This window comes from Hemicordylus capensis, chromosome 6, assembly GCF_027244095.1.
Source record: "Hemicordylus capensis ecotype Gifberg chromosome 6, rHemCap1.1.pri, whole genome shotgun sequence".
Lineage (NCBI taxonomy): Eukaryota > Metazoa > Chordata > Lepidosauria > Squamata > Cordylidae > Hemicordylus > Hemicordylus capensis.
This window is the reverse complement of record NC_069662.1, coordinates 52,531,713-52,559,343: the sequence shown is the minus strand read 5'-3', so window position 1 is coordinate 52,559,343 and position 27,631 is coordinate 52,531,713. Positions and strand designations below refer to the sequence as shown.

The following is a 27,631-nucleotide window of genomic DNA, read 5'->3' as shown; positions in this document are numbered from 1 at the left end:
TTCATTAAACATCATAAAGTAGTGCGCAGGTTTTCGGGTTTTCTCACTACTTTGTGAAGTTTTGGTTGATCCTGTCAAAGCTATTGCCCTATTATCACTTCTGAATCAACCCACCTACATGGAATTTGTTATCAGCCTCGAAACTTCAGCTCCCAGCATGCTACTGGAAACCAACGCACACTCAGCCTCTCACTCTCCCCAGAGGCTCATGGGTGTAATAGTTCCCTACCCACTTTATCAAGGGCTTCCTTAATTATAAGGATAACTACGAGCCCCAGAGCTCACCGCGGCTGGGCCGCCAATCGTGGCCTGGCTTTGGGCACTGCGCAGGCGCGGCAGCCGGCGAAGCTTCCCTTTGCCAAGATGGCGGACGACAGTGAGACAGCAGTGAAGCAGCCGTCAAGGGAAGAAAATGACCACGAGCACTGCAGCGACTGTGAGAATGAGGACGAGCATAACCACAACCGCGGGTAAGCCGGAGCTGAGCCTAGTCGGGGTAGGTCCCCTCCCCGCTGAAGGGAGCCGCTCTCGCCCCATTCAGCGAAGGGGGAAGAGAGAGGGAGGAAAGTACACGTGGCCCCGCCCACGTCCTCTTCGCTTCCCTTGATTGGTCGAAGCGGATTAGTGTCGGGCTTGGAGTGGTGGTTCGCCTTGCCAAACGGCTGGAGACTCCCCTGTTGCCGACAGCAGCGTGACTGGGGGAAGCGCATCCGCAGTTGTTAGGCCTGCCTGGCTCCTGTCGTGGATTGGGAGACCTGGCCGAGGGTGGGGTCCCGTGCCCGGGTATTGGAGGACTTAGGCTAGCTGTCAGTATCTCAGCTGTGAGGGATGAGCATTCTGCAGATTGTCAAAGGAATCCTGTCTCCTCCGCTAATTGGTTTACGTGCCTTTTTTCGTGTGAAACCTTCCTTTGGGCCGGGTTATAGAAAAGTCATTTTAAAGTTCGTTTGTTTTTAAATAGACTCATGAAAGCTTGGCTCTTGTGGCCTCTGTTTCCAAATGAAGCTGGTGTGATATCGCATAGAGCTCCTCAGTGCAGCTATCAGAATTTTTGTTTGTTTGTTTGTTTGTTTTGGGATTGAAGAGAACTGGTCTTGTGGTAGCCAGCATGACTTGTCCTTTTAGCAAAGCAGTGTGTGAGCACTATAAGATATTCACTTCAGAGGATGTTGCTGCTCTGGGAAGAGCATCAGAAGGTTCCAAGTTCCCTTCCTGGCATCATCTCCAAGATAGGGCTGAGAGAGATTCCTGCCTGCAACCTTGGAGAAGCCTCTGTGTAGTCTGTGTAGACAATACTGAGTCTGTGTAGTCTGTGTAGACAATACTGAGCTAGATAGACCAATGGTCTGACTCAGGATATGGAAGCTTCCTATATTCCTATGAAAGGCTTCATGATCCCCTGGGACAGCATGACGGTCCAGTCATGGATGATGGTCCCGTCATTTTGTGGGAATAGGCTAAGGCCTGGGAAGAAGTCCTAGCAGGTAGGGAAGCTAGGGAGATGCAAAGCAAAGTGGCTGAAGTAATGGTGTAGAAACAGAAATCTGATTGAGAAACAGAAGCCTGAGGCAAGACTAGATGAAGGAGAAGGACTGAGAAATAGGGCAGGATGGCTTAGATAGGGAACTGAAGCAAGGTCAGACATTCGCTTGAACTTTCCAGCCAGATTATTTCATGCTCCTGGTTTTAGAACTATAAATAATATGCATTAGCAAGTAAATGTTACCATTAATGGTTTTTTAAGCACTTTATTATCTGACAGAAATTCCTCAGTTGCATTTCCCCCCCTGGCTTAGAGATGCAGTGATGGGATGACTGCATCTGTTGAATTTCTTCTTGTCATGCATCTATTAGGGAGCCTTGGTTGGTGGGGGTGAGTAGGAAGATGGCAGCCATAAAACAGGCCACCCCGTCTAAACAGAGCTCCTGCTGTAGTCTAAAGTACTCAAAGGTACTTCCATATGCAGAACAAGTCTTTCAAGTTTTATGCTGTAGGTCCCTTCAGAATGCCACACATCTCCCCAAATGATATTGGTTTCTTCAACGTGTGTAAGGAGGCTGCTGGCCATGCTCCCACATTTGTGGCTTTAACAATTGCATGACACAGACAGAAATTTCAGCCACTCCCTCACTCTGCCCCTAAACAGTTCTTTCTCACAGCAGCATGTACTTATTTTCTTTGAATCAGGAGTCACTCACATGTGGCTTCTGTGCTAGTTGGGTGGTATGAGAAATTTGTGGTTATTCTGCTGAAGTGCTGTACTGGCAAGAGAGAGATAGTATAGAAAATGTCTGTTGCTTAGGAGCCTCTGCTATCACCCCCATCCCGAGTGTATAGTGATATTCTTTGCTAATAAGTGGAACATAAAGCAGTGTTGCAGGATTATGTCAGGGAATATTCACAAGTGTTCTAAAGGCTCATGCAACAGAATGAGAACAAAAGGCAGCATTTATGAGGGAAAGTAAAAATCTGACACAGAGTTGGGACAGGAAGGGTGCTGTCCCAACTGCAGATGGAGTGGACAGGCAAAAGGACTTCTGGAAGCTGATGGATGATGGTCCAGAAAACAGGAAAGTCAAGCAGGTAGGAGTGGGAAGGTTAATCTAATCTTACAAGTTGATTTGAGGTATGTATTTTAAAGAAGAAGAAGAAGGGACAGCTTACACTGCAGGGTGCAGAAACTCTACTCCTTGACCACCAGAAGTTCTCTTCTTCTGGTGTTTACACTCTTATCAGAAACTTCTAAATGGCAGCTGAGATTCTGGTGATGCTATATTGTTTGCCAAATAATAGATTCTGACCTTATGCTTCAGCTGGACTACATACAAAGGTAGCTCCACATAGAGTACACTACCATAGTCAAGCCAGGAGGTTACCAGCATATGCACCGCTGGATGTAGCTGATGTATTAGCCAAAGCTGGTAAAAAGAGCTCCTGGCCATTGCCTCAGCCTGAGAAACCAGAGAGAGTTTAGGATTCAGGAGCACTCACAAGCTATGTACCTGATCTTTCAGGGGGAGTATAACCCAATTCAGAACAGGCAGATCTAAACTGTCTCTCGGTCCCCGACACCCCACCCCACCATCAGTACCTCTTGAGATGAGGCGTTACAAAAATGGCACAATAGATCATACACTGTATCTTTTGTTATGGGCTTATATTGAAAGACAGGGGCATTACAACTATCCAGCCTCAGGCTCCTAGAGATGGCACTCTCCTTGTTAATTCATTCAATTGCACCATTTCCATATCAAAAGGCACACAAAATATAACACAATAATGCACCAAATTGAAACTAAAATTGGGATGGGGATAGGAAGAATTGCAGATATAGTGAACTATTCGACCGGCCTTGTAAATAAAAACAAGTCTACGAAAGTGAATAGCCTCCTCATATACCAATACCAATGTTTGACACATTGCCAGCAAAAAATGCAACCGGGCAGGCTGGGGAAGCACACTCCGTTTGGTCACCAGAGGATATTCTAATTTGCCATAGGTAATCAGCTGTTTGTGAGTTTGCGTTAGACCCTAATTTGTCAAGATATATGCATCAGTTGTTGTGGTAATCCATTGGGTCATCTCACCCAGTGTACTGTTTATATGAGGGGGAATCAATAATTAATGTGAATTTTTATTTTTATTTTTGCAAAGAGAGGTACCAGTTATGTACTCATTACTACATACCATCATTACTGCATGTCTGAACATGTAGTTTCCGTACAAGGTTGACAATATTTCCAAAATGTTGGCCCCTCGTCGGATTACACTGCAGTTGAACAGTAAAGTGTCGTTCAGGTTTTACTGTCAGTTTTACTGTCAAAAAGAGTTAAACCAAGGGAAATCAACCATAGAATGTCTGTGCACAATATGGGGATAGTTGTTTGTTTATTTATTTTATTATTAAAACTTTTATACCGCTCTTCCAAAAGGCTCAGGGCGGTTTACATTAAAACGTTATCATTTAAGGCTGACTTATATATACATACATATAAGGCTGTGTATATGTGTGTGTGTATATATATATATATATATATATATATATATATATATATACACACACACACACACACACACACACACATATCATATAAAGCTGACATATACATACATATATTCATTTGTACAGTTGGAGGGAAAGCCCTTCCTCCCTTTAATTTGGGTCGACTCTCTTTTTAATCTAAAGCAACGCTGTGTTCTTTCTGACCAACATTGACAGATACGAACATTGCTTGTATGGGTTTTTCATTCTGTTTCTGTTGCATTTGCCTATGATTTTTCTTTCCTGTGGGTTTTTTTTTAAAGCCTACAGCAAAGCAAGCTGATGGAGGGAAGAATGAATGCCTTGTGGGTGTTGGTTGTGTTGCTTGGCTCATTTTCCCTGGTGGCATCTTACCTGCACATTTGAGTTGTGTTTGGGGTTTTCTCTCTTCTCTGTACTTAAGTCTCATTGCTTTATAAATTGGACCATCAGCCGTCTTTAGGTGGCTGAACAAAACTGACTCTGCCTCCTCATTATTATCAATAATGTTATATCCTTTTGGCTCTGTATAATTTCTATAATATGGTATTTTCTGCTGGGGTGGGAGTCAGTAGATGACAGCCCCCGTGTCAAATCATATCCCCACTTTCTGGTTGCCAGCCCACAAGTGGAAAAGGGATTTAGTGGGAGTAGCAATCATGGCAGTAGGACTTGCGTGGAGGGTAGGTGGCTTTAAGATTTTAGCCAAATACAGTGCTCTGTGGTGGAAACAGTTGCTGATCAGAGCTTTGGAGAGTCCTATACTACACTCCTAGAGATCTTACGTTAGGTGGTCATGAAGCAGTGGGGGGTAGTGTCTAAAGCAGGGCTTGACATATCCCAGGTTCCAGGGAGCCATGGCACCTAGAAATTTAACAGTGGCACCTAATCTAAGATATTCAGAGGCAGAGTTATTGAATTGAATACAATCTTATTTGAACTATGCAACCCTGGTTCTGTTCCAAGTATGTCATTTGTAAAGGGGATTAAGAGAAGCCCATTTACCCTTCTTCTCCGCAGTGTCTGTCACTAAGTCCAGTAATTTTGTCGAGTGTCCATTATCCAGTTTCTGATTTGTTGGGCTGGCTCTTAGATCCAAAGAAAATTTGTCAAGTATTTAGGTCAGTTCATTAGGTCATTTTTTAATTATTCAGAAATATTGTAGAACATGGCTAGAGAAATCTCCAGTATCTTATACCTCAGTTACCTATCTGAAAAATGATTCCTAGAATCATACTTTAGGAATATGAAATATATTTTTTTCACCAGGGTTGATTTGATTTAAATCAGATTGATTTAAATTGCTTTGCAGAAGGACTAGATTTTAATGATTCCAATCACTAGTCAGGAAGATTCTATTTAATCATCATTTTGTAGTAAAAGTACATACTCATCTAATATAACCTTAATATATATTCAGAGATAGATGTAGGTTTCTTTCTTTGACAGTAGGTACACACTGTAATAAGTACACAATTCTCATAATGCTATTTCATTCAGGCAACCAGGCCTTGCATTTCTTTTTTGCACCGTTTGCATTTCACATGCATGCTTGTCTTACCCACAGGTACAGGAACTTCATTAAAATATTCCCAAATGTGATCTTTGCTCAGATCCACTCCATCACCCCAAATCCTCTATTAATTGATTGATCTTCTTTGTCTTTAGTGACTTGCCTACCCCCACCAAGCAAGTTTGTAGCAGAGGTGAGATTCAAACCAGGGACTGTTTGTAACTCAGGCTCTTGACCACATTTTCTTTTCTTTTCCCCCACCAGTGCTCAAATTGCCTGTTGTAGTCATGATATTAAAGTAATCATTCATATAAGATCCATCTCTGTACTTTCGAGACTGGAAATGCATACTTTTGTGGGTCATGTTGAGTGATCCTGGGTAGTTGTATTTTTTTAAGCCTACTTTCCTTAAGGAAAGTAAGCTTATGAGATCACTCGGCATTGTGTGTGTGTGTGTCCATTTTGATCAACTTCACAATGCCCAGACCAATATGAACCAAATTGGGTACAATTGTAGGGACACCTCAACAGCATAGTTTGTGATGATGTCACCTACCCCAATTCAAGATTGTGGACATGTGAATGTTTGAGGCGCAAGTGGGCTAACTTGTGGACTGCCTAACGAATTTCAACCAAATTTGGTACAGTTGTCGTAAGTGACACATAGGGACACCTCAGCTACACAGTTTGTGATGATATCACCTGGCATTGTGTGTGTGTGTGTGTGTGTGTGTGTGTGTCCATTTCTATCAATTTCACAATGCCTAGACCAATATGAACTAAATTGGGTACAATTGTCGGGACACAATTCAAGATGGCGGATGTGTGAACATTTAAGGCTGAAGTGGGCTAACTTGTGAGGATGGTAATTATCAGTTAAGAGTATGATGTAATACAAGTAGGCAGATTAATTCTTACCTGAACAACTTGTTTCCCTTTACCATCCTCTGTTTTATTTTTGCTTGCTTTACTCTACACACATTTGTTCACATGGGACACCTTGTCCCCTGCTTGCAGTGATGTACAGGAAGCCCTCTTTATTCACGGGGGTTCCGTTCCTGCCAATTAGCATGAATATGGAAACCACAAATAAAGAAACCTTACCCCTGTGGGAATCCAGGGGTAAGGTTCCTTACTCTTTTTTAAAAATGTGAAAAAAAGCAGGAAGGGATCAGAAGTAAGGGTAGAAAAGCATAGTACCTTGTTCTCCAGGTCTCCAGGAAGGCCCCTCAAATCCTCTTATTTTTTGTTTTAAAAAAATAACAGAAAAGAGTCACAAAATGGCTTTGTGCTTCAAAATGGCAGTTGGCAATGAGATCAGTCCATTCTGGCCACTCAGGAACCGTGGGTAGGTAGAAATTGCCTAGATTTCCTCTTGTGGATAAAGAAACTGGTCTCTAAGACTCATCCACAGATACGTGAAACTGCGATCTGCGAAACCACAGATAAGGGTCTCCTGTACTTGCAAATTCAAAGGTCCAGGTGCTCTCCATGACAGGCCCCGTAGCCACGCCCACCTCAACTCCTCTCTCCATCCCTCCTTGTACTGTGTGCACGGGTGTCTCCTTCCCTCTTGCTCCACTTCCTCCCCAACAATCTTTGGATACTGCTGCCGGGATCACTGCTGCTGCTCTGATGACACTGTGCCCCTCTTCCAGGGGCTTATTTTCAGAGCCCCATCTCCTTTGGTCTTGGAAGGAAAAGTACCAGAACTGTTCCCCAACCATCGCTCCAGCACTACACCACTGTGTTTAAGCTTCCTTAACGCAGCTTATCGTGATGTCTGAATTGAGCAATATGCATCTTATGGGAAGCAACCATTAAAAGATTGTTTCATTTTAAATCATTTCAGGAAATCGTTCCTAGAAATGTTGTCATTTAGTGAAATAATCTTTTGGATATGTGTGTTCCCGTTTCAGTGCAGATTCTCTCTTAAAAGTGGAATTGTCTGCTATGGGATGCTTTCTTTGGCCAGAAAAGAAATCTAGCAATTGGACTGCCTTCTGGGTGTGCCTTGTCTGTCCTGCACCAGAAACTAGTGGCTTTAGAATTTCTGACGGTGCAATATAGTTAGCATGTGAGTATACATAATGCAGGGGCTGTAGGGCATGAATGGCAATTGTATGTATGTCAGTTCTTAGTCATTGTGGTTTTTGTGTTTGAAACTGTATAGAACATGGCTTGCCTGCACCACAGTTTCAATAGCTTTGTGTTACAGCAAGGTTTTTCCCTCTGTGATTTCACCACAATGCATGAGCCATAGCATCCAGAGATCCTCCCACTTTGGCTGCTTGTCCAGGCATGCTCTGGTTCATGAAAGGATTATCTGCCATAAGTATTGTATCTGATTAGCTGTGGGTTTGCCAAGTAGGATTTAGAGACATCTAAATTTGAAGCAGCACAGCAACAGATAGCATGAGGTGTTGGAGCAGAGAGGCCTCTGCTGAGAAGCAATGGAGTTTACACCAGGGTTTCTTAACCTTGGGCCCCCAGATGTTGTTGGACTACAACTCCCATCATCCCCAGACATGGCCTTTGTGGCTGAGGATGATGGGAGTTGTAGTCCAGCAACATCTGGGGACCCAAGGTTAAGAAACCCTGGTTTACCCTACAGGCAGGTAGATCTAGACTTGCCGTTAGGAAGAACTTCTTAACTTAAAGAGGAGATCGGCCATGAAATGAGCTCTCCAGAAAGGTTGTGGAATCCTTACAGGGAAAACCTGTCAGGCATCTGTCTGGGATGTTTCACTTTCAGCATTATTTGTTGAGAGGCAGTAGGTCTTGAAGAATGGTCTTCAGATCATTTTCGAGGAAACGCTGAGATTTCTTGGGATGTTTATATAGGTCTTCATGAGATGATAGGAACATAAAAACAGCCCTTCTGGATCAGGCCCAAGGTTTATTTAGTCCAGCATCTTGTTTCACACAATGGCCCATCAGATGCTTCTTACAGGCAAGAGCTGAGGGCATGCCCTCTCTTCTGGTGTTGCTCCCCTGCAACTGGTATTAAGAAGCATCTTGCCTCTTAGGTTGGAGCTGGCCCATAGCCCTCAGACTAATAATCATTGATAGACCTGTCTTCCATGAATTTATCTAAGCCCTTCTTGAAGCCATCCAGGTGGGTGCCTGTCACCACATCTTGAGGCAAAGAATTCCATAGGTTAATTATGCATTGTGTGAAAAAGTACTTCCTTTTGTCGGTCCTAAATTTATTGTAATAAGTTTCATGGGATGACCCCTGGTTCTAGTGTTATGTGTGTGAGAGTGAAATCTCTCTCGCTCTTTCTGCCACCCCCCCCCCACCATGCATAATTTTATAGACTTCTATCATGTTGCCCCTCAGTTGTCTTTTTTCTAAACTAAAGAGCCCCAGCTATTGTAGCCTTACCTCATAAAGAAGGTGTTCTAGGCCCCTGATCATCTTGATTGCTCTCTTCTGCACCTTCTCCAGTTCTCTTTGAGGTATGCTGACAAGAACTATACACAGTACTCCAAATGTGACAACACCATAATTTGTATAAGAGCATTATCATATTAGCAGCTCTATTTTCAGTCCCCTTCATAATGATTCCAAACATGGAATTGGCCTTTTCCACAACCTCCACACATTGAGTCGACACTTTCAATGAGCTGTTCACCATGACCCCCAAGATCTCTTTCCTGATCAGTCAACAGCTCAGACCCCATCAGCATATATGTGAAGTTGGCTTTTTATGCCTCAATGTACTTTACGCTTGCTAACATTGAACCACATCTGCCATTTTGTTGCCCACTCCCCCAATTTGGAGAGGTCCTTTTGGAGCTTCTTGGAATCTGTTTTGGATTTCACTACACTAAATCGTTTGGTGTCGTTTGAAAATTTGGCCACCTCATTGCATACCCCAACTCCTAGATAATTTATGAATAAATTAAAAAGCACTAGTCCCAGGATATGATGGTGATGTGGTTGTGACATCTGTCACCTCATTGATCACCAGGGTCGATTTGGCTGATCTTGCTGGCTAGGCGGGTGTCCTCTAACCCTAACCCTCCCTCCTTCACCGCTCCATGTGCGTCCCTCCCAAAGCTGCATGCTTGGTGGAAGAGGACAGCCATCCCAGATAGGAGTGTACCGTTCTTCGGTCAAGGGTATACGATAGCTGTGCTCCCCTGCTAAAACCCCCAAACAAGCTCAAGGTCTGCTAGTCCCAAGACAGGTCCCTGGGAGACCCCACTTCTTACTTTCTTCCATTGTGAAAACTGTCAATTTATTCCCACCCTCTGTTTCCTGTCCTTTAACCAGTTACCAACGCACACACGAACCTGTCCCCTTTATTTATTTTATTTAATTTAACAAACATATTTTATACCACCCGAAACTCATATCTGTGGGTGGTTTACAATGAGCAAACAAACAAAAAGTTAAAACAAATGACAACAAAAACTTAAAACAGTAGTTAAAACAAAATAAATGATATAGTAAAAATTAAAACATTACAGCAATTCAAATCCTAAAACAACATTTTAAAACGATGCTAAAACTGTTAAAATAATATTTAATTAAAAAGCCTGGGTGAATAGATGCATCTTTAAAGACTTTTTAAAAAGTTGTCAGAGATGGGGAAGCTTTTATTTTGGCAGGGAGCACGTTCCAAAGCTTTGGGGCAGCAGTGGAGAAGGCCTGTCCCCAAGTAGCCACCAGACAAGCCAGTGGCAACTGCAGATGGACCTCTCCTGATGATCTCAATGGGTGGTGGGGTTCATAATGAAGAAGACGTTCTCTTAAATACCCAGAGCCCAAGCTGTTTAAGGCTTTATAGGTTATAACCAGTGCCTTGTATCTTGCTCAGAAACCTATCAGCAGCCAGTGTAGATCTCTCAATACGGGAATAATATGGTTTCTCCGAGATGACCCAGAGACCAACCTGGCTGCCGCATTCTGAACCAGCTGTAGTTTCCGGACTACCCACAAGGGCAGCCCCACATAGAGTGCATTGCAGTAATCTAGTCTGGAGGTTACCAGCAGATGTACCACTGTTCTGAGGTCGTTTATCTCAAGAAACGGATGCAGCTGGCATATCAGCCGAAGCTGTTAGAAGGCACTTCTGGCCACTGCCTCAACATGGGACACAAGGGAGAGGCTCGGATCCAGAAGCACCCCTCGACTTCATACCTGTTCCTTCAGGGGAAGTGTAACCCCATCCAGAACAGGCCAATCAAACTCATCTCCTGAGTTTTGACTCCACACAATGAGTACCTCCATCTTATCTGGATTCAGTCTTTCTGTTATCCCTCATCCAGCCCATTGCCTCCTTCAGGCAGGCATTTAGGGAGGTTATGCCCTCTCCCGATGATGTTGACATGGAGAAGTAGATTTGGGTGTCACCAGCATACTGATAGCACCCTGCACCAAATCTCCTGATGATCTCTCCCAGCAGTTTCATGTAGATGTTAAACAACATCAGAGACAATATGGAGCCCTGAGGGACACCATACAAAATCCCATGACTGCTAAATTTTCTCAAGAGTCTTTGATGAGGAACTTTGTCAAGCTTTTTTGGAAGTCCAAGTGTACTTTGTCAACTGGATCACCTTTATCCACACGTCTGTTGACGCTCTCAAAGAACTCTAAAAGGTTGGTGAGGCAAGATTTACCTTTGCAGAAGCTGTGCTGTTTCTCCTTCAGCATGGCCTGTTCTTTTATATGCTTACCAGTTTTATCCGTAAGAATGTTTTTGATCAATCTGCCTGGAACAGACATTAAGCTAACCGGCCTGTAATTTCCCGAATTCCCTCTGGATCCCTTTTTGAAAGGGATTGGCTACTTTTCAGGCCTCTGGTACAGAGCCTAATTGTAGGAGGAACTTACATATTTTTGCAAGGAGGTCGGCAAGAGGAGTTGGGGAGACTTAAGAGTTGACATCGACTGATGTAACTTAATCAGTCATTAGTGAAGTGCAAGAGACCTGCCTCCCAGTGTTGTACATGAACCAAGTACACCCTAGAATATTTCTCTGTTCCCAGAAACACAAAGGGATCTGCAGCAGATCTACAGAGGTTCCTTGGCAGGCAAGACTGTATGATAGTAGAAAGTAGAAAACTCCTAAAGGGTTCCAAGTAGTACTCAAGATTGTGGAGAAACATCTTCTCTTGTACCTGCAGCCAGCTTTTGCTGCCTGATTTTGCCAGCCATTGACAAACAGCTTGCCCACCACTAATGGGAAATATCTGGTTCATTCTGGGATGTTTACTCAGTTTATGCAGGATAACAATTGGGATGTGCACGGAACCAGTTCGGAGGCCCTTTATGGGCCTCCGAACCGGTTCGATCGGCCAGCAGTTCCGCCAGTTCGAAGGTGGGGGGCATAGCTTGATGGGTGGGAGAGGGTGCACTTACCCCTCCCTCTGCTTTTTCCCTGCCACCGCTCAGTTTGTAAAGTTCCTGTTAGGGTGGCAGTGTACCTTCCGGCTGCCTCGTACCCTCTGTGACCAGAAGTGCTGGGCGCGTGCACGAATCATGCACACGCCCGACGTGTGCATGAGTGAGCGCCCTGGGCGTGTGTGCACTAGGCACTTACGGCCAAAGAAGGCATGGGGCAGCAGGGAGATACGCTGCTGCCCTGGTGGGAACTTTACAAGTGGAGTGCTGGTGGAGGAAAAGCAGAGGAAGGGGTAAGCTATGCCCCCCCCGCCCGCCTTTGAACCGGCCCCTGCCAGTTCCATGCATATCCTTAGATAACAATGAGACTATCAGGCTTTGCTTATACCTGTGCTGAGAGCACACCTTGGAAGCTACCCCCAAATCCTATATATGCATATAGTTTCCTTGGCAGACAAATCAGTATGTAAGACGTCTCTGGGGTAGGAAGCTAGAAAATCCCAAAGAATGGTTTTCAAACTATGTCCCTGGAGTTCTGGGAGGCTTATTTGAGGTTCCTCAATGCAAGTATAGGAAATGGTATGCAAAAAAGATACAACTCTCTTTTTTTTTTGTCATTACTGATACAGATGCATAGAGTCTTTTTGTGGCTGTTGCTGGTGTCCACTGTGTGTGTGTGTGTGTGTGTGTGTGTGTGTGTGTGTGTGTGTAACCTTTTTATGATAGGAAACTGTCTTATTCCTTTTTCTATGTAAACTGATTGAGCATTTCTTTTATTGATAAGTTGCATATGGATATTCTTAATCTTCAGTGCACAAATTGCAGGCAAGGGAGTGCGTTTGGGGAGCAAGTAATTTATTTTAACTCTCAGATTTTAGGTCTGCTATAGCAAAACATAATGGCTAAAGAGAGAGTATGTGTAAGAGCTGTGGTTTCTTATGCTACAGGATTGCTTTCCTACTTATACAAAAACAAGTAGGTTACCAACACTACCCTAGCAGTAAGCACTGCTGCCTTAGCAGAAGCCAGAATTACACCAAAGTAGGCAATAACACCACCTGCACATCTGTGTTTCCTTATGTCAGTAGTACATAGCTGTGTTGTAGGTATTGTAATATTGTCATGACTTCTGACTCAAGCAACTAATTTCATTGCTTGGAAGGGAGGGCTTGGGTGGGCAGGCTGTGTTGCTGCAAACTTGCTGCCTTTGCAGTGTGACAAATGAACAAGTCCCATTGCAAATTGAAATCGGCTCCTTTCCCATTTCCTCAAAAACTGGAACTTGAAATGCTACACTGCCACCTGCCGAAAGAAACTCTACAGATTGTGTAAAACATGAGCATTAATTTCATTCGTGCAGTTTTTGGGTTTTTTTATGGTAAACTTTGGACTTCCAGCCCCACATGGCATAAGGAATGATTCCCCTGGAATCTTCCAACCCTCTTGTTGAGGATCTGAGCTTGGAAGAGCAAATGACTTTCCCCAAATATAGGCAAGAAACATCTTCTGCATAAGAAGCTCTTGAGTGCCACCCTCCAAGCCCTGCTCTTAGCTGTGGATCCTTAAAGCCCACCAATCATTTTCCTTTATTTCTCAGTGGCTTAAGCCCAGCGGATGACAGCGGGGGTAAAAAGAAGAAAAAGAAACAGAAATGGAAGAAGGAAAAAGGGGATCAACTCGATTTGACCCAGGATCAGTCAGTAAAGGTAAAAAGGAGGAAATTATTTTCTAGCAGGTCAGTACTCTGATCTCCTGACTCTCCCAACTATGTTCCCTTTTGGATATCCTTGAAGTTGAATTAGGAAACATGGGGATCTAGTCAAAAACGACTTAGTCCTTTAGGAATGGGTTCCATCTAGAGTCCTCCCGCACCACCCCGAGGACTGTAAAAGGAATTGCTGTTCATAAGATTGTTTGACTCGCATTGGGTCTCTAATTTTAGTGTTCTGTTTTCAGAAAGGGTAGTCATGAAACTGTGGGAGTAGGTTAAAACACTTTTGGAGAGGACACTCTCCTGTCATGTAGGCCTTAAATAATTTCCACTGAACATTTAAACTTTCCCTTTAAAGCAAGGAAGGCCTCAAATTAGAGTTTATCAATCTGTTGACTTGCTCTCCTTTTGGTGTGTCTGCAGATGAATTCATTGCCAGCAGAAAGAATGCAGGAGATTCAAAAGGCCATTGAACTCTTCTCTGTAGGGCAAGGACCTGCCAAAACGATGGAAGAAGCCACCAAGCGGAGCTATCAGTTCTGGGACACGCAGCCAGTGCCCAAATTAGGTACGTACATGTGAAAGGGTCTCTCTTCCCACTCTCCTTCCTCTTGGGGTGGGGGGCTGGGCTGAGAGAGGCTGGAAGCACCTCCATGTTTTCGAACAGTTTCATACCTCTAGTTCCGGGGTGTCAAAAACATGTGGTCTGCATGCCTGATACTTGTGGCCCACCGCCAGTGGTGACTCAAGGCATTTGCTTGCTTGAGGTGAGCTGTGAAGTGCCATCCTGCTGACACCCCCCTGCCTCACCAGCCTCACTCCTGGACTGGAATCTGTAGACACCACCCCTTCTCTCTCCTTCCTCACCACCCCCACCCCCGGCACACTCTTCCTGCCCACTCGCCACCATTGCTCTTGCAGTAGCAGCATGCATCTGGCTGTTCTGTCCCCTCGGAGTCTATCTGTTGCTTGCTGCCACTTGTCTCCTGATTTTCACACGTCTGTGGCTCCTTTTCTGGGCACTGCTTTGGGTTGCTTCAGTGAGGCAGACAAAGCGGGAAAGTGTGGTGCTGGGGAGAAAAGTGGCAGTGAGCAATGGAGGAATGGGTAACTGAGCAAGTGGAGATGATGGACTCTGAGCAGGTAAAACATCTGGATGCGCATTGCTTATAGTAAGAGCAGTGGAGGGTGGACAGGCAGGCACAGCTCACCCTGGGATGCTGGCAAGGGAGGAGAGGAGAGGGATGGTCTCTGCTGGCTCGGGCCTAAGGGGCAGGGAAAGAACCAGAAAAAGGAAATAATTATAGAAAGAATATGAGCGAACACACACACACTATAGTGCAGCCCAGCAGATAACCGGTTTAGACTTAAATAGCCCTTGTGGCCAGATAACTTTGATACCCCTGCTCTGGTAGAATGAAGAAATCCTAATAAGAGCACAAGAATCAGGATTTAGCAGACCCCTGAGGTTTGTGTCTCCCCTGACTTCCAAGAAACTGTGTAGAGTGTGTGTAGAGTGTGTGTAGAGTGTGTGTAGAGTGTGTGAGAGAGGGGGGGTAGGTTGGGCCATATGGGTGGAAGTGATGTACTAGGGCTGAGACTGGACTGCTGGCAAAATGGAAAACAAGAAGGGGATATGATCTCACACAGCAGCACTGTCATCAGGACCCAACTAACAGTCTTCACCAGAAGCATTTAGGAACTGTAAGATTAGGGGTTAGGGACGTGGGCTTTCCGGAAGGACTTGTGTGGTTCATGTATGCCATGTTCAAGCTCTAGAAACATAAAAGGACCAACCAAACAGGGCGAGATTATCCCCCTGAATAACCCTTCATCGGACACAGAGGCAGTCTACTCTCACTGCTTTCTTTTCTCTATCTCAGGAGAAGTAGTGAATACTCATGGTCCCGTTGAACCGGACAAGGACAATATTCGACAGGAGCCCTACACCTTGCCTCAGGGCTTTATGTGGGATGCCTTGGACTTGGGGGATCGAGGTGTGGTGAGTAGGGATGAGGCAGAACTAACCGTCCCAGAAGATTCCCCTTGAAGCCATCTCCTCCTCGTGTGTTTTCCCTCCGTTGCTACAATTGTATCTCCTTGTTGCTTTCTACATCAGCTTCAGACTCTTGGTCCTTTGTGTTGTAAGACCCTCCAGAACTTTGTGGATGGTCCCATTTTGTCCTCCTATTTTCCTCTTCTTCTCCCTCTCTGCTCCACATACAAGCTCCTACACTGATGGGCTTTGTTGACACTTCCTTCATTTTTATCATGCTTTTATTCTCTGTCTGTCTGTGACTCCTCCTGGCTTCCTGAAAACTAGTTTATCTTGCAAATTGTGCCAATAGCTTGCTGCATGAAGGTGATTTTGGTATTTTGCTTAATTATATATGTGTAGCTTGGCTCACTTGCTTGAGTCAACTGGTTCTCTCTTCTGTCTGTGAACTACTGGTGAGTTGTTACTTGTCCACACCTGTTGTGTGTACGTCATAGTTTTCTGTGCCATCATTTCACAGTAGGATCTAGACCTGCTGTACTGATCCAGACATGGATTATCTCGGCACCTTAAGATTCCGTTTTGGTTAACTTTTCCACTTTTAAAAGCTGGCCACTCATGATTGGCTTGTGATTTACTGTTTTATGTTCTCATTAAAAAAAAAAAAAGGTTTCCCTTGTTTCATTAAACTCTTAATTGCTGCCCATCATTGCAGAGCACTTGTAACTTGCAAATTGCTTTACAATCTCTCTTGTGCCAGTCCTTAGCGCAATCCTGTGGTAATCGTGTTGCCTCTTAGGATTCTTTTTAAAAATTTATTTACAGGTTGGGGATTGAGAGAATAATGACTTTCTAAATAGTCATTGGGGCTTGAGCTCTGGTCTTTCCAGATCCATGTCCAACTCCTGTTTTAGTGTTCTTCTTTGTTTGTTTTTTCACACAGTGGCTCTCTAATAATTCCTCATAACACTGTTCTTTCAAGAGAGAGCTTTGCTTCCTTAAGCAGATTGTGATTTTCTCTCTTGGTTTCTTCAGCTCAAAGAGCTGTACACCCTCCTGAATGAGAACTATGTGGAAGATGATGACAACATGTTCCGGTTTGATTATTCTCCAGAGTTCCTCCTGTGGTGAGTTAAGGGTTTTCCGAAATCCCTCTGAAGTGGTCTTCATCAGCATCTCTTGTTCCTTTCCTATGCAGGTGTTCAATTTAGAAATAAAAACATCAGAACTAGGACTGTTTCCTTTCCAAAATCAAGATGTGACAAATTCCGATCAAGTGTCCTGGACTTGGTTCACCTTGACCAGGATCTTGCCCATCCTGACATGCTTGACTCCTGGGCTTCCATATCTTCAGTGAGGAAACTCCTGCTACATGTTTCAAAGGACACCACCCATTGCCGGCTGTTCTGAAGTCGTGCACAGTTTACACACAGTATACTTGCTGTAGATGTGTGGAGTAGGTTGGTCCTCAGAAGTTTGAGCTTAAGTTTAAACCAGCCATTGAATCAAAATGGCTATTGAAAAAGAAACTTTGTACCCTAGGAGGCATTTTCCCTTCACTGCGTAAAACTGAATTCTGCAATCTGGGTATCTTATTAAGCATATTTTGCATCGCTTATGCTGGCATGCAAAATGTCATTGCTGATCACTGGAAAAGTTACTTGCTCACTTTCATCTGCTTCCCACTGCCCCAACCATAAGGACTAGATTTGCTGGTCAATGACCAAATAAACTTATAACCATAAGGACTAGAAGTGCAAGAAACTTTCTCTCGTGTTTTATGTTTTTGCTTTTTAATCTTATTTTTGTAAGGAGCTGCCTTTATACTGTGAAACGGAAGATGCATTTAGTCTATCTGCCCAATCCACAGCAGCTCTTAGGAAGTGGACTTTCCCTGTGCTAACACTTGATGGTGTTAGCTGGTGAGGTGGTCTGTGGTTGAACAGTGTGGTGTGGGCTCTCCAATTGAACTATGTTAATGAGACCATGTCCCTGCTCCAGGGCTTTGCGTCCCCCAGGCTGGCTGCCCCAGTGGCACTGCGGTGTGAGGGTCATCTCGAGCAAGAAGTTGGTTGGCTTCATCAGTGCTATTCCAGCCACTGTCCACATATATGAAGCGTAAGTCACGTCATGCTTTCCATTTGAGCCAGGATTCCAATCCAAAACCATTTTTCACTGTCCAGCCTTGTGTCAAGGTCTGGCCAGCTGCTAGGGAAGTTCACGAAGCAAGCAGAGCTGCTGAAATCGGATATGGCTTGGCTGAACGCTGTCGGCAAGGAATGTTGACAAACGTTGATTCTCAGCAATGAGTAGGAGGCTGGAGCTGTGACTTATAGAGCAAGCCGAGAGCTCCCAGCTGGTAGGAATTCACGGCTTGTCAGTCCTCAGCAATAGGCGTTTGCTCCTCCTAACAGCCTCTAATTGCATTTTATGTCTTGTGATCCTACGCTGTTGTGGAGTCATTGGTGTTTCATTACATAGCCCTTCTTCGCATTGGTCCCCCTCGCCTTCTGCTGACTCAGGTTGCCGTGCCTGCTCTAAATCATTAGTTGGATCTACCACAGCCGTTTCATGAATGCTGACAGCCGGGCTCTGCCCCTCAGACACTCCTGAATTGGCTGGAAAGTTGACAGCTTCCCCTTCCTCCTCGCTGTTGGAGCTCGAGGGTGTGACACCTCGATTCTGTAGCCTTTCAAATAAGCAGAGGATGTCTTCTTGCCATATGGAATAAATAGACAAGACATTAAGGCAGGCTTGAACCTCAGCATATCTCTCTTTTGAAATTATGCAGTGGTTGGAGTCTTCCTTGTTGACTCTGTAGGCCTGTATACAGGGGTGGGGGAAGGTGTAGGTAGAGAGATGGGGAATATTGACTCTGAGGAATACTGTTTGGCTTTCTTGTTGAAGAAATTCAATGTAATAAATCCTGGACAGTTGTAGGTCTTTCCCACTCTTCTTCAGTTTGCTTCCCGAGAATCTGACCGACAAGCTGCTGTTCACCATCTACTCCCCCCACCCCATTCCTTTTAAGGGAAAAGAAGATGGTGGAGATAAACTTTCTCTGTGTGCACAAGAAACTGCGTTCTAAGCGGGTGGCGCCTGTTCTGATCCGGGAGATCACTCGACGGGTCCACTTGGAAGGAATCTTCCAGGCCGTGTATACTGCTGGCGTAGTGCTGCCAAAACCTGTTGGGACCTGCAGGTAAGCATCAGCAGCATCCTAGCTGAGTTTTCTTTTGTCTTTTCCGAAGGCTTCTTTCTGTTGGTTCCTGGATTGTCTCACTAACGTTGATGTGCCAGTGGCATTCTGTCTCTCAGCAAAACTCACCTGCCAGCTGTACCTTCACTGCTGAAACTCTGCCCTGTAACTTGTGCCACTTGTGATGATGCCACCATAGGAAAGTCCTAGTGGCAGATGTAAGAGAAACCACCGAACCTGAAATGAATAAGTGAGACTGCTTTGACTCAGCAGCCCCTAAAACACTAGAAGCAAGCGGGATTCCTGTGAAACTCCTTCAGGTGTAGGTTCTGAGAGCAGAAGTAGAAACGTATGTTACTTGGCCAGGCTCTCTGCAAACCTGCCTTCGCTGCTTTTCAGAACAAGAGCTTGAGGTTGAAGCACAAGTGAAGCAAGTGAGTCTGCCAAAGGTTAGCCTTTTCCTAGACTCTGTATTGTGGCAGACCAGTGCACCATGGGAGAGGCTGAAGTATCCCTTGAAAAATGAAGCCACCATGTTGGATGCACCCAACACTCATGATTCCCTCATCTTTCTGCCAAAAAGGACAGGCATCCTCCTGAGGAAGCAAGGATTCACTAAGTCATGCTGCAGTTGACAGGTGTGGGGGAAATTACCAGAAGTATCACCATTGCTGAGAAAAACGGGATCCCATCTCCAAGCTGTGATTGGCTAGACACAGGGAAATGTGGGAGGAAGTATTGACTGAGTTATCCCGCTGTTACAAGGGGGATGTCTGCCCATTGTTTTGGGAGCTGGTTGAGAAAATGTTTTGTGTGTGTGTGTGTGTTTTTTGAATGCAAGAATAAAATATATCTCCTGTTTTAGTCCCGGGGTGGGATGGTGTCCTGGGTATCAAAAATTTGGGAGACCTTGGTTAGACCTTGCTAAGAGGATTCAAATTGCTAAGGCCATCTATGGATGAAGGATGGTATGAATGACCTTCTGGGCTCCTCTTTTTGGCAGATACTGGCATCGGTCTCTGAATCCACGCAAGTTAATTGAAGTAAAGTTTTCCCATCTGAGCAGGAACATGACTATGCAGCGCACCATGAAGCTCTATCGGCTACCAGAGGTTGGTGATGGGCAGGACAGCGACCGAAATGGTGGGCACTAATGGGCATCTTGTGCTGGATTGTTGGAGCCTGAGCTGTCCCTGCTGACGGGCCGTGAACTAGTGTAGGCTAAGTTGTAGTGCAGCTGGAAAAGACCGAGTGTTGGTAAAGAAGGCATTCAGTTCCCAGAGAACTCCCTGTATGTCCTGAGTCTCATGCATACCCTCACCAAAGTTGTTCTTTTTATCAAGCCACTTGCCTTCAGTGTCTGTTACATAGCTGGACAGCTGCAGTGTTCCCTCTAACAGGGATTCCCAGATGTTGTTGACTACATCTCCCAGAATCCCCAGTTGCAATGGCTCTTGCTTGGGGATTATGGGAGTTGTAGTCAACAACATCTGGGAATCCCTGTTCAAGGGAATACTGGACAGTTGTAGTGTGTGTTTCAGCTTCAGCTGTCCCAAGCAGTTTCTCTCCACTGTATAAGTGCTTCTGCTAGTAACTGCACAATGTTCAGTTACAAGAATGTGCATGCAGAAAGCATTCCTATTTGGTTCCCTTCTTCTGGGGCAGTGGGGCATAGATTCATGGTGCAGAAGCTGTACAGTGCTGTGGTGGCATTGCACTGTTGTCCGAGCAGGTGGAGTCAGAGGTGCAATGCAATTTATCTTTTTCAGTTATCCGTTAGGAGGAGGATGCCCCCAAATCCCTAAATGCAGAAAGGGAACCAAATAGCAACCACACGCAATTGAAGACTGGACTGCACTGATACCATTACTACAATACCCTTCCCCAGTGCTATTTGTAGATCTTACTTAGTGGTTTCCAAGCTTTCTACCTTCAAGGAAGCCTTTCCATATTGATGCATCAGTTGAGGGATCCCTGCACAACTGTCATGGTACCCCAATGAATTGCGGAGGATTCTGGGGCACATTCTTGGATGTGTGTAATGTTGATTTGGGGTTTTTTCCCCCTGTCCTTGACAGGGCATTGGAATTCATAACTTACTGAGCCTCCTGCAGTGCTGCTCAGGACTTGTTTTTGACTGAGGACTCCTTTTGACTTGTACTGCTCAGTCTCCCTGTAGGGGTCAGTTCTTGTGGGCTGTTGTCTAGACCTCTGGTGCCTCACTGTTACCCCACATGATCTGACAGAGTGGCCTAGGATACACGCCCCATTCTCCTGCAGCTGCTCATTTCAGTGAAAGACTGGCAGAGGTCCACCGTTCTCAGCAGAGTGAGTCTCCCAGACCTTTGCCTTCTCCAGTTAGGGGGAAGGACCTCATGCTGTCCTTCCATGTGAACTCGGAGACAATCCTCTGCTTCTCTTCCCCAGCTCCAAGTTCAGAGCTGAAATGTGTGGGCATGGGCTTTTTGATCTGGCCCTGTGCTGCTCCGAGTGCCTTCACCTTGAGAAGCCCACCTTCTCAACCTTGGAGCTTGGGAGGATTGTCACTCCTCTGTGGGAATAATCACCACACTGCCGCCGCCACCCCTCTCCTGCTCCAAGGTTGGGAGGAAGGTGGGGTTTGCCATGCTTGCCAGAGGGCAGCAGTATATTTGCCATGGTGAACAAACAGAGGGTGCCTTAAAGACTGTTGGTGAGCTTCTCCACTATGATTGGACTTCTTGAGGAACCCCGATAAGCTTCTGAGGAACATGAGGGTCCCCTGCAATATAGAGCAAAAGTCACTGTTCTGGTTGAACCTCTTCACTGCCGTTGCAAGCATCCCTGACCAGTAGCTGCCCAACTTGTGAGAACTTTCAGAGCTTTTTTCTCTCCCTCCCCCCCACCTCAGACTCCAAAGACCCCAGGGCTGCGGCCAATGGAGCACAAAGACATCCCTGCTGTACACAAACTCCTGGCGGAATATCTGAAGCAGTTCCACTTGACCCCTGTGATGAATCCGGAAGAAGTAGAGCACTGGTTTCTGCCCCAGCCCAATATCATTGACACATTTGTGGTTGAGGTAAGGCACTTCCCTGCCTCTATCTTGTTGAAGCTTTGAAGTGGAGGCCAGAGATGAAGGGCTTCAGTGCTCTGCATATTATTTATTATTATTTCTTGTTTACACAGTCAGACAGGTGTTGTTGTTGTTGTTTTTGCATTTATATCCTGCTCTTCCTCCAAGGAGCTCAGAGCGGTGTACTACATACTTCAGTTTCTCTTTCACAACAACCCTGTGAAGTAGGTTAGGCTTCATATCTCTCTTTCCCCTCCCACTAAATAACACAAGTGGATTAAATGGCATTGAATATGTATATATGCTTAGTTATGTAGCTTGTTCAGTTTCCTTTGGTGTCAGGTTTGTTAATTTAGCACAGAATTGGAATTTTAAAAAACAATATTAACAGCCATGATCTTACGTTTCTGGATAAAAAACAGTCTTGAGATAAAGTCTGTGAATGCTCTAAAGTGCTACATAAATGCTGCTGCTATTGTGAGTTGCTCTACTTACAGTCCAGATTTAATTGAATTTTAGTGGGGATCCCATATTTGGTTTGATGAATGAGGTGGTGAAGTTCTGGGGTGGTCGAATGGACTTGGCTACTTCAGACTGTAGGCGAGGGGTACAGTTTTAAAAATATGTCACCATGTTTAAAAACCCAAACCCTCCCTGCTGAAGCAAAAAGCACACCACTGGTTCTAGCCCTGCATATTCCTTGGTATGGAATGCAGGGGAGCATTAAAAAAATGACCTCCCTTGCCTATATTTTGAAGTGCTCATAGAACTCTTACCACCTTATTCCCATCTCACTTGCTTCATCACAAGGGCAAAGCAAGAAGGAGCACTGAGACTTCCTCCCTCTGAAGGATCAGAGGGCAGGCATGAATGTGCTTAAAACAATGTGAATGTAACAACTGCTTTCCCCACAACTGCAGAATAAAATATTCCTGGACGTCTGTTTTTTTCTTTCTCTAGAACACTGATGGGGAGATAACAGACTTCCTGAGTTTCTACACCCTGCCCTCGACCATCATGAATCATCCCACCCACAAAAGCTTGAAAGCAGCCTACTCCTTCTACAATGTCCACACCAAGACACCATTCCTTGACCTCATGAACGATGCTCTCATACTGGCTAAGTTGGTGAGCTGCTCTCTTATGACCTCTAGAGTGTGCAGCTAGTGAAGCATTTGGAAAAACATGCAGAAAGTGGCCTATCGCTACCTCAGCTCAGAGATCAGACCAAGTAAATGTGGTCTGAGCTATAAAAGAGTGACTAATCTCTCAGTTGTTGTTTTCCTGGAGCTGGTTTTGTAGAGCAGGTTTCTGGCTCTTGTGGTTTCCATAGGCAAACCTAAAACCTTTGGTATGTTTCTTTGGGATGCTTAAACTATGGAGTATACAAGCCAGCCTCTTGTCTTTGTTTCACTCTGTAGAAAGGCTTTGATGTTTTCAATGCACTGGATCTCATGGAGAACAAGACCTTCCTAGAAAAGCTGAAATTTGGAATTGGAGATGGAAACTTGCAGTATTATCTCTACAATTGGAAATGCCCCAGCATGGGGCCTGAGAAGGTAGGTGGTTGCTGCCATAGATAATCCTAGGTGTGGATTGCCAAGTGACCCAAGACAGTGTCTACAAGTCTTCCAAATTATGATGGAGGTTGAACCATTGAAAATGGTTTTTAGTGGAGTACCTGGCAGCTGCAATGTACTTCGCTTGAACTTTTGAGGTGCAAGTGGACTAACCTGTAAACTGCTTAACAGATTTGAACCAAATTTGCTACAGCTGTAGGGACACATAGGGATGCCCCAGTGGTGCAGTTTGTGATGGCATTCTGTGTGTGTCCCATTAACTTTGCAATGCCTCGACCAGTATGAACCAAGTTGGGTACAGTTGTAGGGACACTCTAATGGTGTAGTTTTTGATGTCATCCACCCCAGTTCAAGATGTCAGACATGTGAACATTTGAGGCGCAAGTGCACTAACTTGTGGTCTGTCTAACTGATTTGAACCAAATTTGGCACAGTTGTAGTGAGTGACACACGGGGATACCTCAGTGGTGTAGTTTGTAATGATGTCATCCACCTCGATCTAAGATGGGATACACAAACATTTGAGACGCAAGAGATCTAACTTGTGGACCTCGATTTGAATCAAATTTAGTCCACTTGTAGAGACAGTGAAACGAAAGCAGGCAGATTCATTCTTACTAGAACAGCTTGTTTACTATTGTCACCAATCTCTTTGCAATACTTCTTGTCTTCTAAAACACTTTACCATTCTTATCCAAAGTTATATTAAGCTGAGAAATACTACCATGTCCAAGGCCATGCTGTGAATATCATAAGTGGAGTTTGAACTGGGGTCTCCTTTGTCTGGTCCTGATAATCTGTACCATGCTGGCCATATAGTCACAGGCCCCAAAATCCCTTTGTGGTTCCCTAGTGTCTTTCTACAAAGGCTAACTGCTTGTGGTGTCTTAAGTGTGTTAACTCTCATTTCCTAGCCCATGACAAAATAACCCTTGGGAAGCCGAGGTCCAGAATATACAGAATTAACTCCTCAGATGTTCTAGTGGCATGCAAGGGTTGTTGAATTTGCAAAAGTCTTCCATTTGACAGGGGAAGGGGCCGATTCTGATTACTTCAAAATCCCCCCAGCTCTGTAATTCTTTCAGATAAATTGCAATTCACCTTTACATATATATTTTTAAAATCAGTTTGCACAAATGATCAGCTCATAGATTCCTTGCCCTTGATAGGTATAAGTTGCCACTGGTTATGCAGATGTCTTTCCAGCACTTCTCCTATATCCTCCTAACCAGCACCTTGCAAGATAACTTATAATAATCTGATTTTATTGATGGAGTTGAACTGTGTGTGCGCATGCACGCACCTCTTGATTACCAGGGATCTGAGGTTAATAATCCCATCTCCACACTCACCATTGTAACCGCTGGAGCACACTACCTCTCATATAGCAATAGCACTTACATTTATATACCGCTCTATAGCCGGAGCTCTCTAAGCGGTTTACAATGATTTAGCATATGGAATGAGGATTCATTAATTGGGCCACTATCGCATGTGTGTGTCCACACATACGTTGGGTTCTTAACCTTTTCTAACCCTCTTAACTAATTCAGGTGGGAGGAAACCCTTCTAAATAATTAAAATTACCTTTTCTTTTCTCCTGGTGCTCTCCACAGGTGGGCCTGGTGTTGCAGTAACCAATATTCTTTGGAGAAGTTCAGGAAGCACCACTGAAGAGTTGAGCCAGAGTGAAACTGCCGGTCCTCGTGGTTCAGATTTCCATGGAAGTGAGATCCTTCTCCAGAGGAGGGGCCGGCACCTCCTCAACTGGCCATGTGAACCTTCCACTGACACTTCTGATGATTGTATCGTGTGCCACTAAGTGCGCCAGTGTGTCAGTGTCAGCACTTGGGCCTCTTACTCTCCTTCCTGCCCCCACTTCTGATTAATCGCATCCAAGTACAAACATGATCAAGGGAATGTAACTGCTGAAAACTAGCTCACAATTGGCATATATTGGAGTTAACGGGTGAAGAACAATAAAAAAACCTATATTTTAACAATGTTTGCTGTTCACCTGAACCACATACTGGGACTGGAACCATGGCACAACTTAGCTTTTTGTCTTGGAAGTACTGTTTGGGGAAGGGGGATTACAAATGCCCCAAAGAGCTTGATCTTTTGCAGAGGGGATGGGACAGTTGGTGGTAAGTGTGGTGTGGCATAGTCCTTTACCCAGCCATATCGGTGCTTCTTTGTGCCCCGAAATCACACCTGAGTTCACAGTGTATTTTCTGAGATCTGGTTGGCTGGGGCTGGCAAGTCATGTCTTTCCAAGGGCTATTTTAGTGATTGCAGGGCTACAATACCAAGCCCTTGTTTAACAGTGGAGTGATGTATTCAGCCATCCAGTCTGTGGGCTAGTCAGTCTATAGCTGCAACACTTAATCACCAAATGCTCACAGCCTGTGCCTTTCGGCTCTTAGAATTCATATTGGCCACTCATCCCTCTATAGAAGCAGTTCTTTCAAGTTTACTCCCAAGAGATGGGAGAACTATCTACTTGTGTGATTCTTGTGGTATCAATATTTTGAATTACAGCTCCACCTGATCTCCATTTGCAGGGGTTTCTAAGTAGACTAATGCAACAACCATTCTTCCCAGCTTCCTTGAGCTGCAGTTGCTGCCTTCTGGTTAGCTTGCATTGTCTAGCCTTGAAAAGAACTTTGGGTCGCCTTCCTTTTGATGCGAGGCTGCTGAGGAGGAGGAGAATGTGATGAGAAACTTTGCTGGGAATGGGGTCATTGACCATCTGCATGAACTCATAAGAGAAGACTCCAGGCAAGCTAGAATGAAAACGGCTATCTATAATTGACCTTCACTAATGGTTCTCTCTTATGGAAAATTAAACTTGTCATATTGTTGGGATGTCCGTTAGCAAGGTTGTTACTTGGTTTCTAACAGCAGTGTGGGCCTTTAAGTGTAGGTTTTTGTTCTGTGGTTGCTGTTGGCAATTGGTCATGGGGCATCAAGTACAAACTTGGCCAATGATAGGCCACTTCTACTGCTAGTTTGACTGGTTTGATTTGAGGAGCATGGTTGATTTTTTTTCTGTCTTCCTAATCTTAACCTTTCCATAACCTTCCTATCAGCATATTTGCTATTGATCAGCTAAGAAGATGGATGGACCTTTGCCAGTAGCCCCTGTACTAGAGAAGGTTCTTCCAGATTTCCCCACACTGGGCAATGTTCTCCATAAGGGAAATTAGCTCTATAAAATATATATTTGTATGCCTTTGGAGATGATTGCCCAACTTCTCAAGGATGGGTGAAAAGGGCCTGGGTCTTGAAATAGACCAAGTGGGAACAATTGATATATTGTGACTTGTGATACCACTTGAGACTATGGAAGCTTAGAACTGTGAAAACTGTAAATACTAGTTTTCATTGGAAACCCAATGCTCTCCTGCAGCTTTCTGGTGAATGTCTTAAGGTATTACTTTTGCCTTTGTCAAGCCAGTGGCTTGTCCATGTAGTTTAGGGACAGTTCTTACTGAGATGGTGAACTTCTTGAGTCTGGATTGTACCAGTTCAGATTGCTGGTGGAGGCTCACATTTGAAACCCCCCGCCCCATCCTGCAGATAGAAAATGAGCGTGTTGGGTAGAAGGCTAGACTAAAACTCTTCTCCCATCCATCTAGTTTTCTGATGGAGGAACATTCAGTAATTAAATCTCCACTTATTGTCTAAAGCACAGGTTTCCAACTTGTGGTACTCCAGATGTTGCTGAACTACAACTCCCAAGATCCCCAGCCATAGTAAATTATAGCTGGGAGTGATGGGAGTTGTAGTTCTGCAACATCTGGAGTACCACAGGTTGGGAACCCCTGGTCTAAAGTGATGCCATCCAGATAAAATTACCATTTGAATAAGATCTAGGCCTTAGTTACACGTCCTCCAATGTTAGGGGAAGTTGGTAAACCTGGTGGTAAAAAGGACAGCACTTGGAGATAACCTACCTTCAGCCTTTATCTCAGTTGGAAAGCAAAACATTTAGGCATAGAATGCCCAGGCTCGGTGCAGACAAACCATAACAATGTCTATTATGTTCAACAAGGGAAGATGCTTTACCTTGTTGCTGCTGATCTGCCCCAGGTCTGCATTTTTAGAGACAGTCACTTCTCACAATGAAGACGTTCCAAAGACATTTGTGGAAGAAAATGTTTTCCCTTAAACCAGAAAACTACTTGTGTAATT

General features: G+C 44.6%; 1 protein-coding gene across 2 annotated transcripts; it reads left to right on the top strand.

Annotated features, from left to right (window-relative positions):
* Nucleotides 1–292: 292 nt before the first annotated feature.
* Nucleotides 293–26,302, top strand: NMT1 (N-myristoyltransferase 1). Of its 2 annotated transcripts, none has more exons than XM_053260744.1 (12): nt 293–470; nt 13,491–13,599; nt 14,028–14,172; nt 15,488–15,606; nt 16,636–16,727; nt 17,602–17,718; nt 18,632–18,802; nt 19,803–19,911; nt 21,690–21,860; nt 22,815–22,982; nt 23,276–23,413; nt 25,051–26,302. In XM_053260744.1, the coding sequence occupies exons 1-12, from the start codon at nt 364–366 to the stop codon at nt 25,069–25,071; spliced, it is 1,467 nt and encodes a 488-aa protein (XP_053116719.1). In that variant the 5' UTR covers nt 293–363; the 3' UTR covers nt 25,072–26,302. The 2 variants fall into 2 exon arrangements, with proteins under 2 accessions (XP_053116719.1, XP_053116720.1); XM_053260745.1 differs by lacking the exon at nt 293–470 and adding an exon at nt 1,864–2,584.
* Nucleotides 26,303–27,631: the final 1,329 nt, after the last annotated feature.

Excerpts from the sequence above, each read along its gene's own strand:
- NMT1 (XM_053260744.1), top strand. The coding sequence starts at position 364 with ATGGCGGACGACAGTGAGACAGCAGTGAAGCAGCCGTCAAGGGAAGAA. Across the intron at positions 14,173-15,487 it reads GCAGCCAGTGCCCAAATTAG|GAGAAGTAGTGAATACTCAT; the intron begins GTACGTACATGT and ends TCTCTATCTCAG. Across the intron at positions 23,414-25,050 it reads CCAGCATGGGGCCTGAGAAG|GTGGGCCTGGTGTTGCAGTA; the intron begins GTAGGTGGTTGC and ends TGCTCTCCACAG.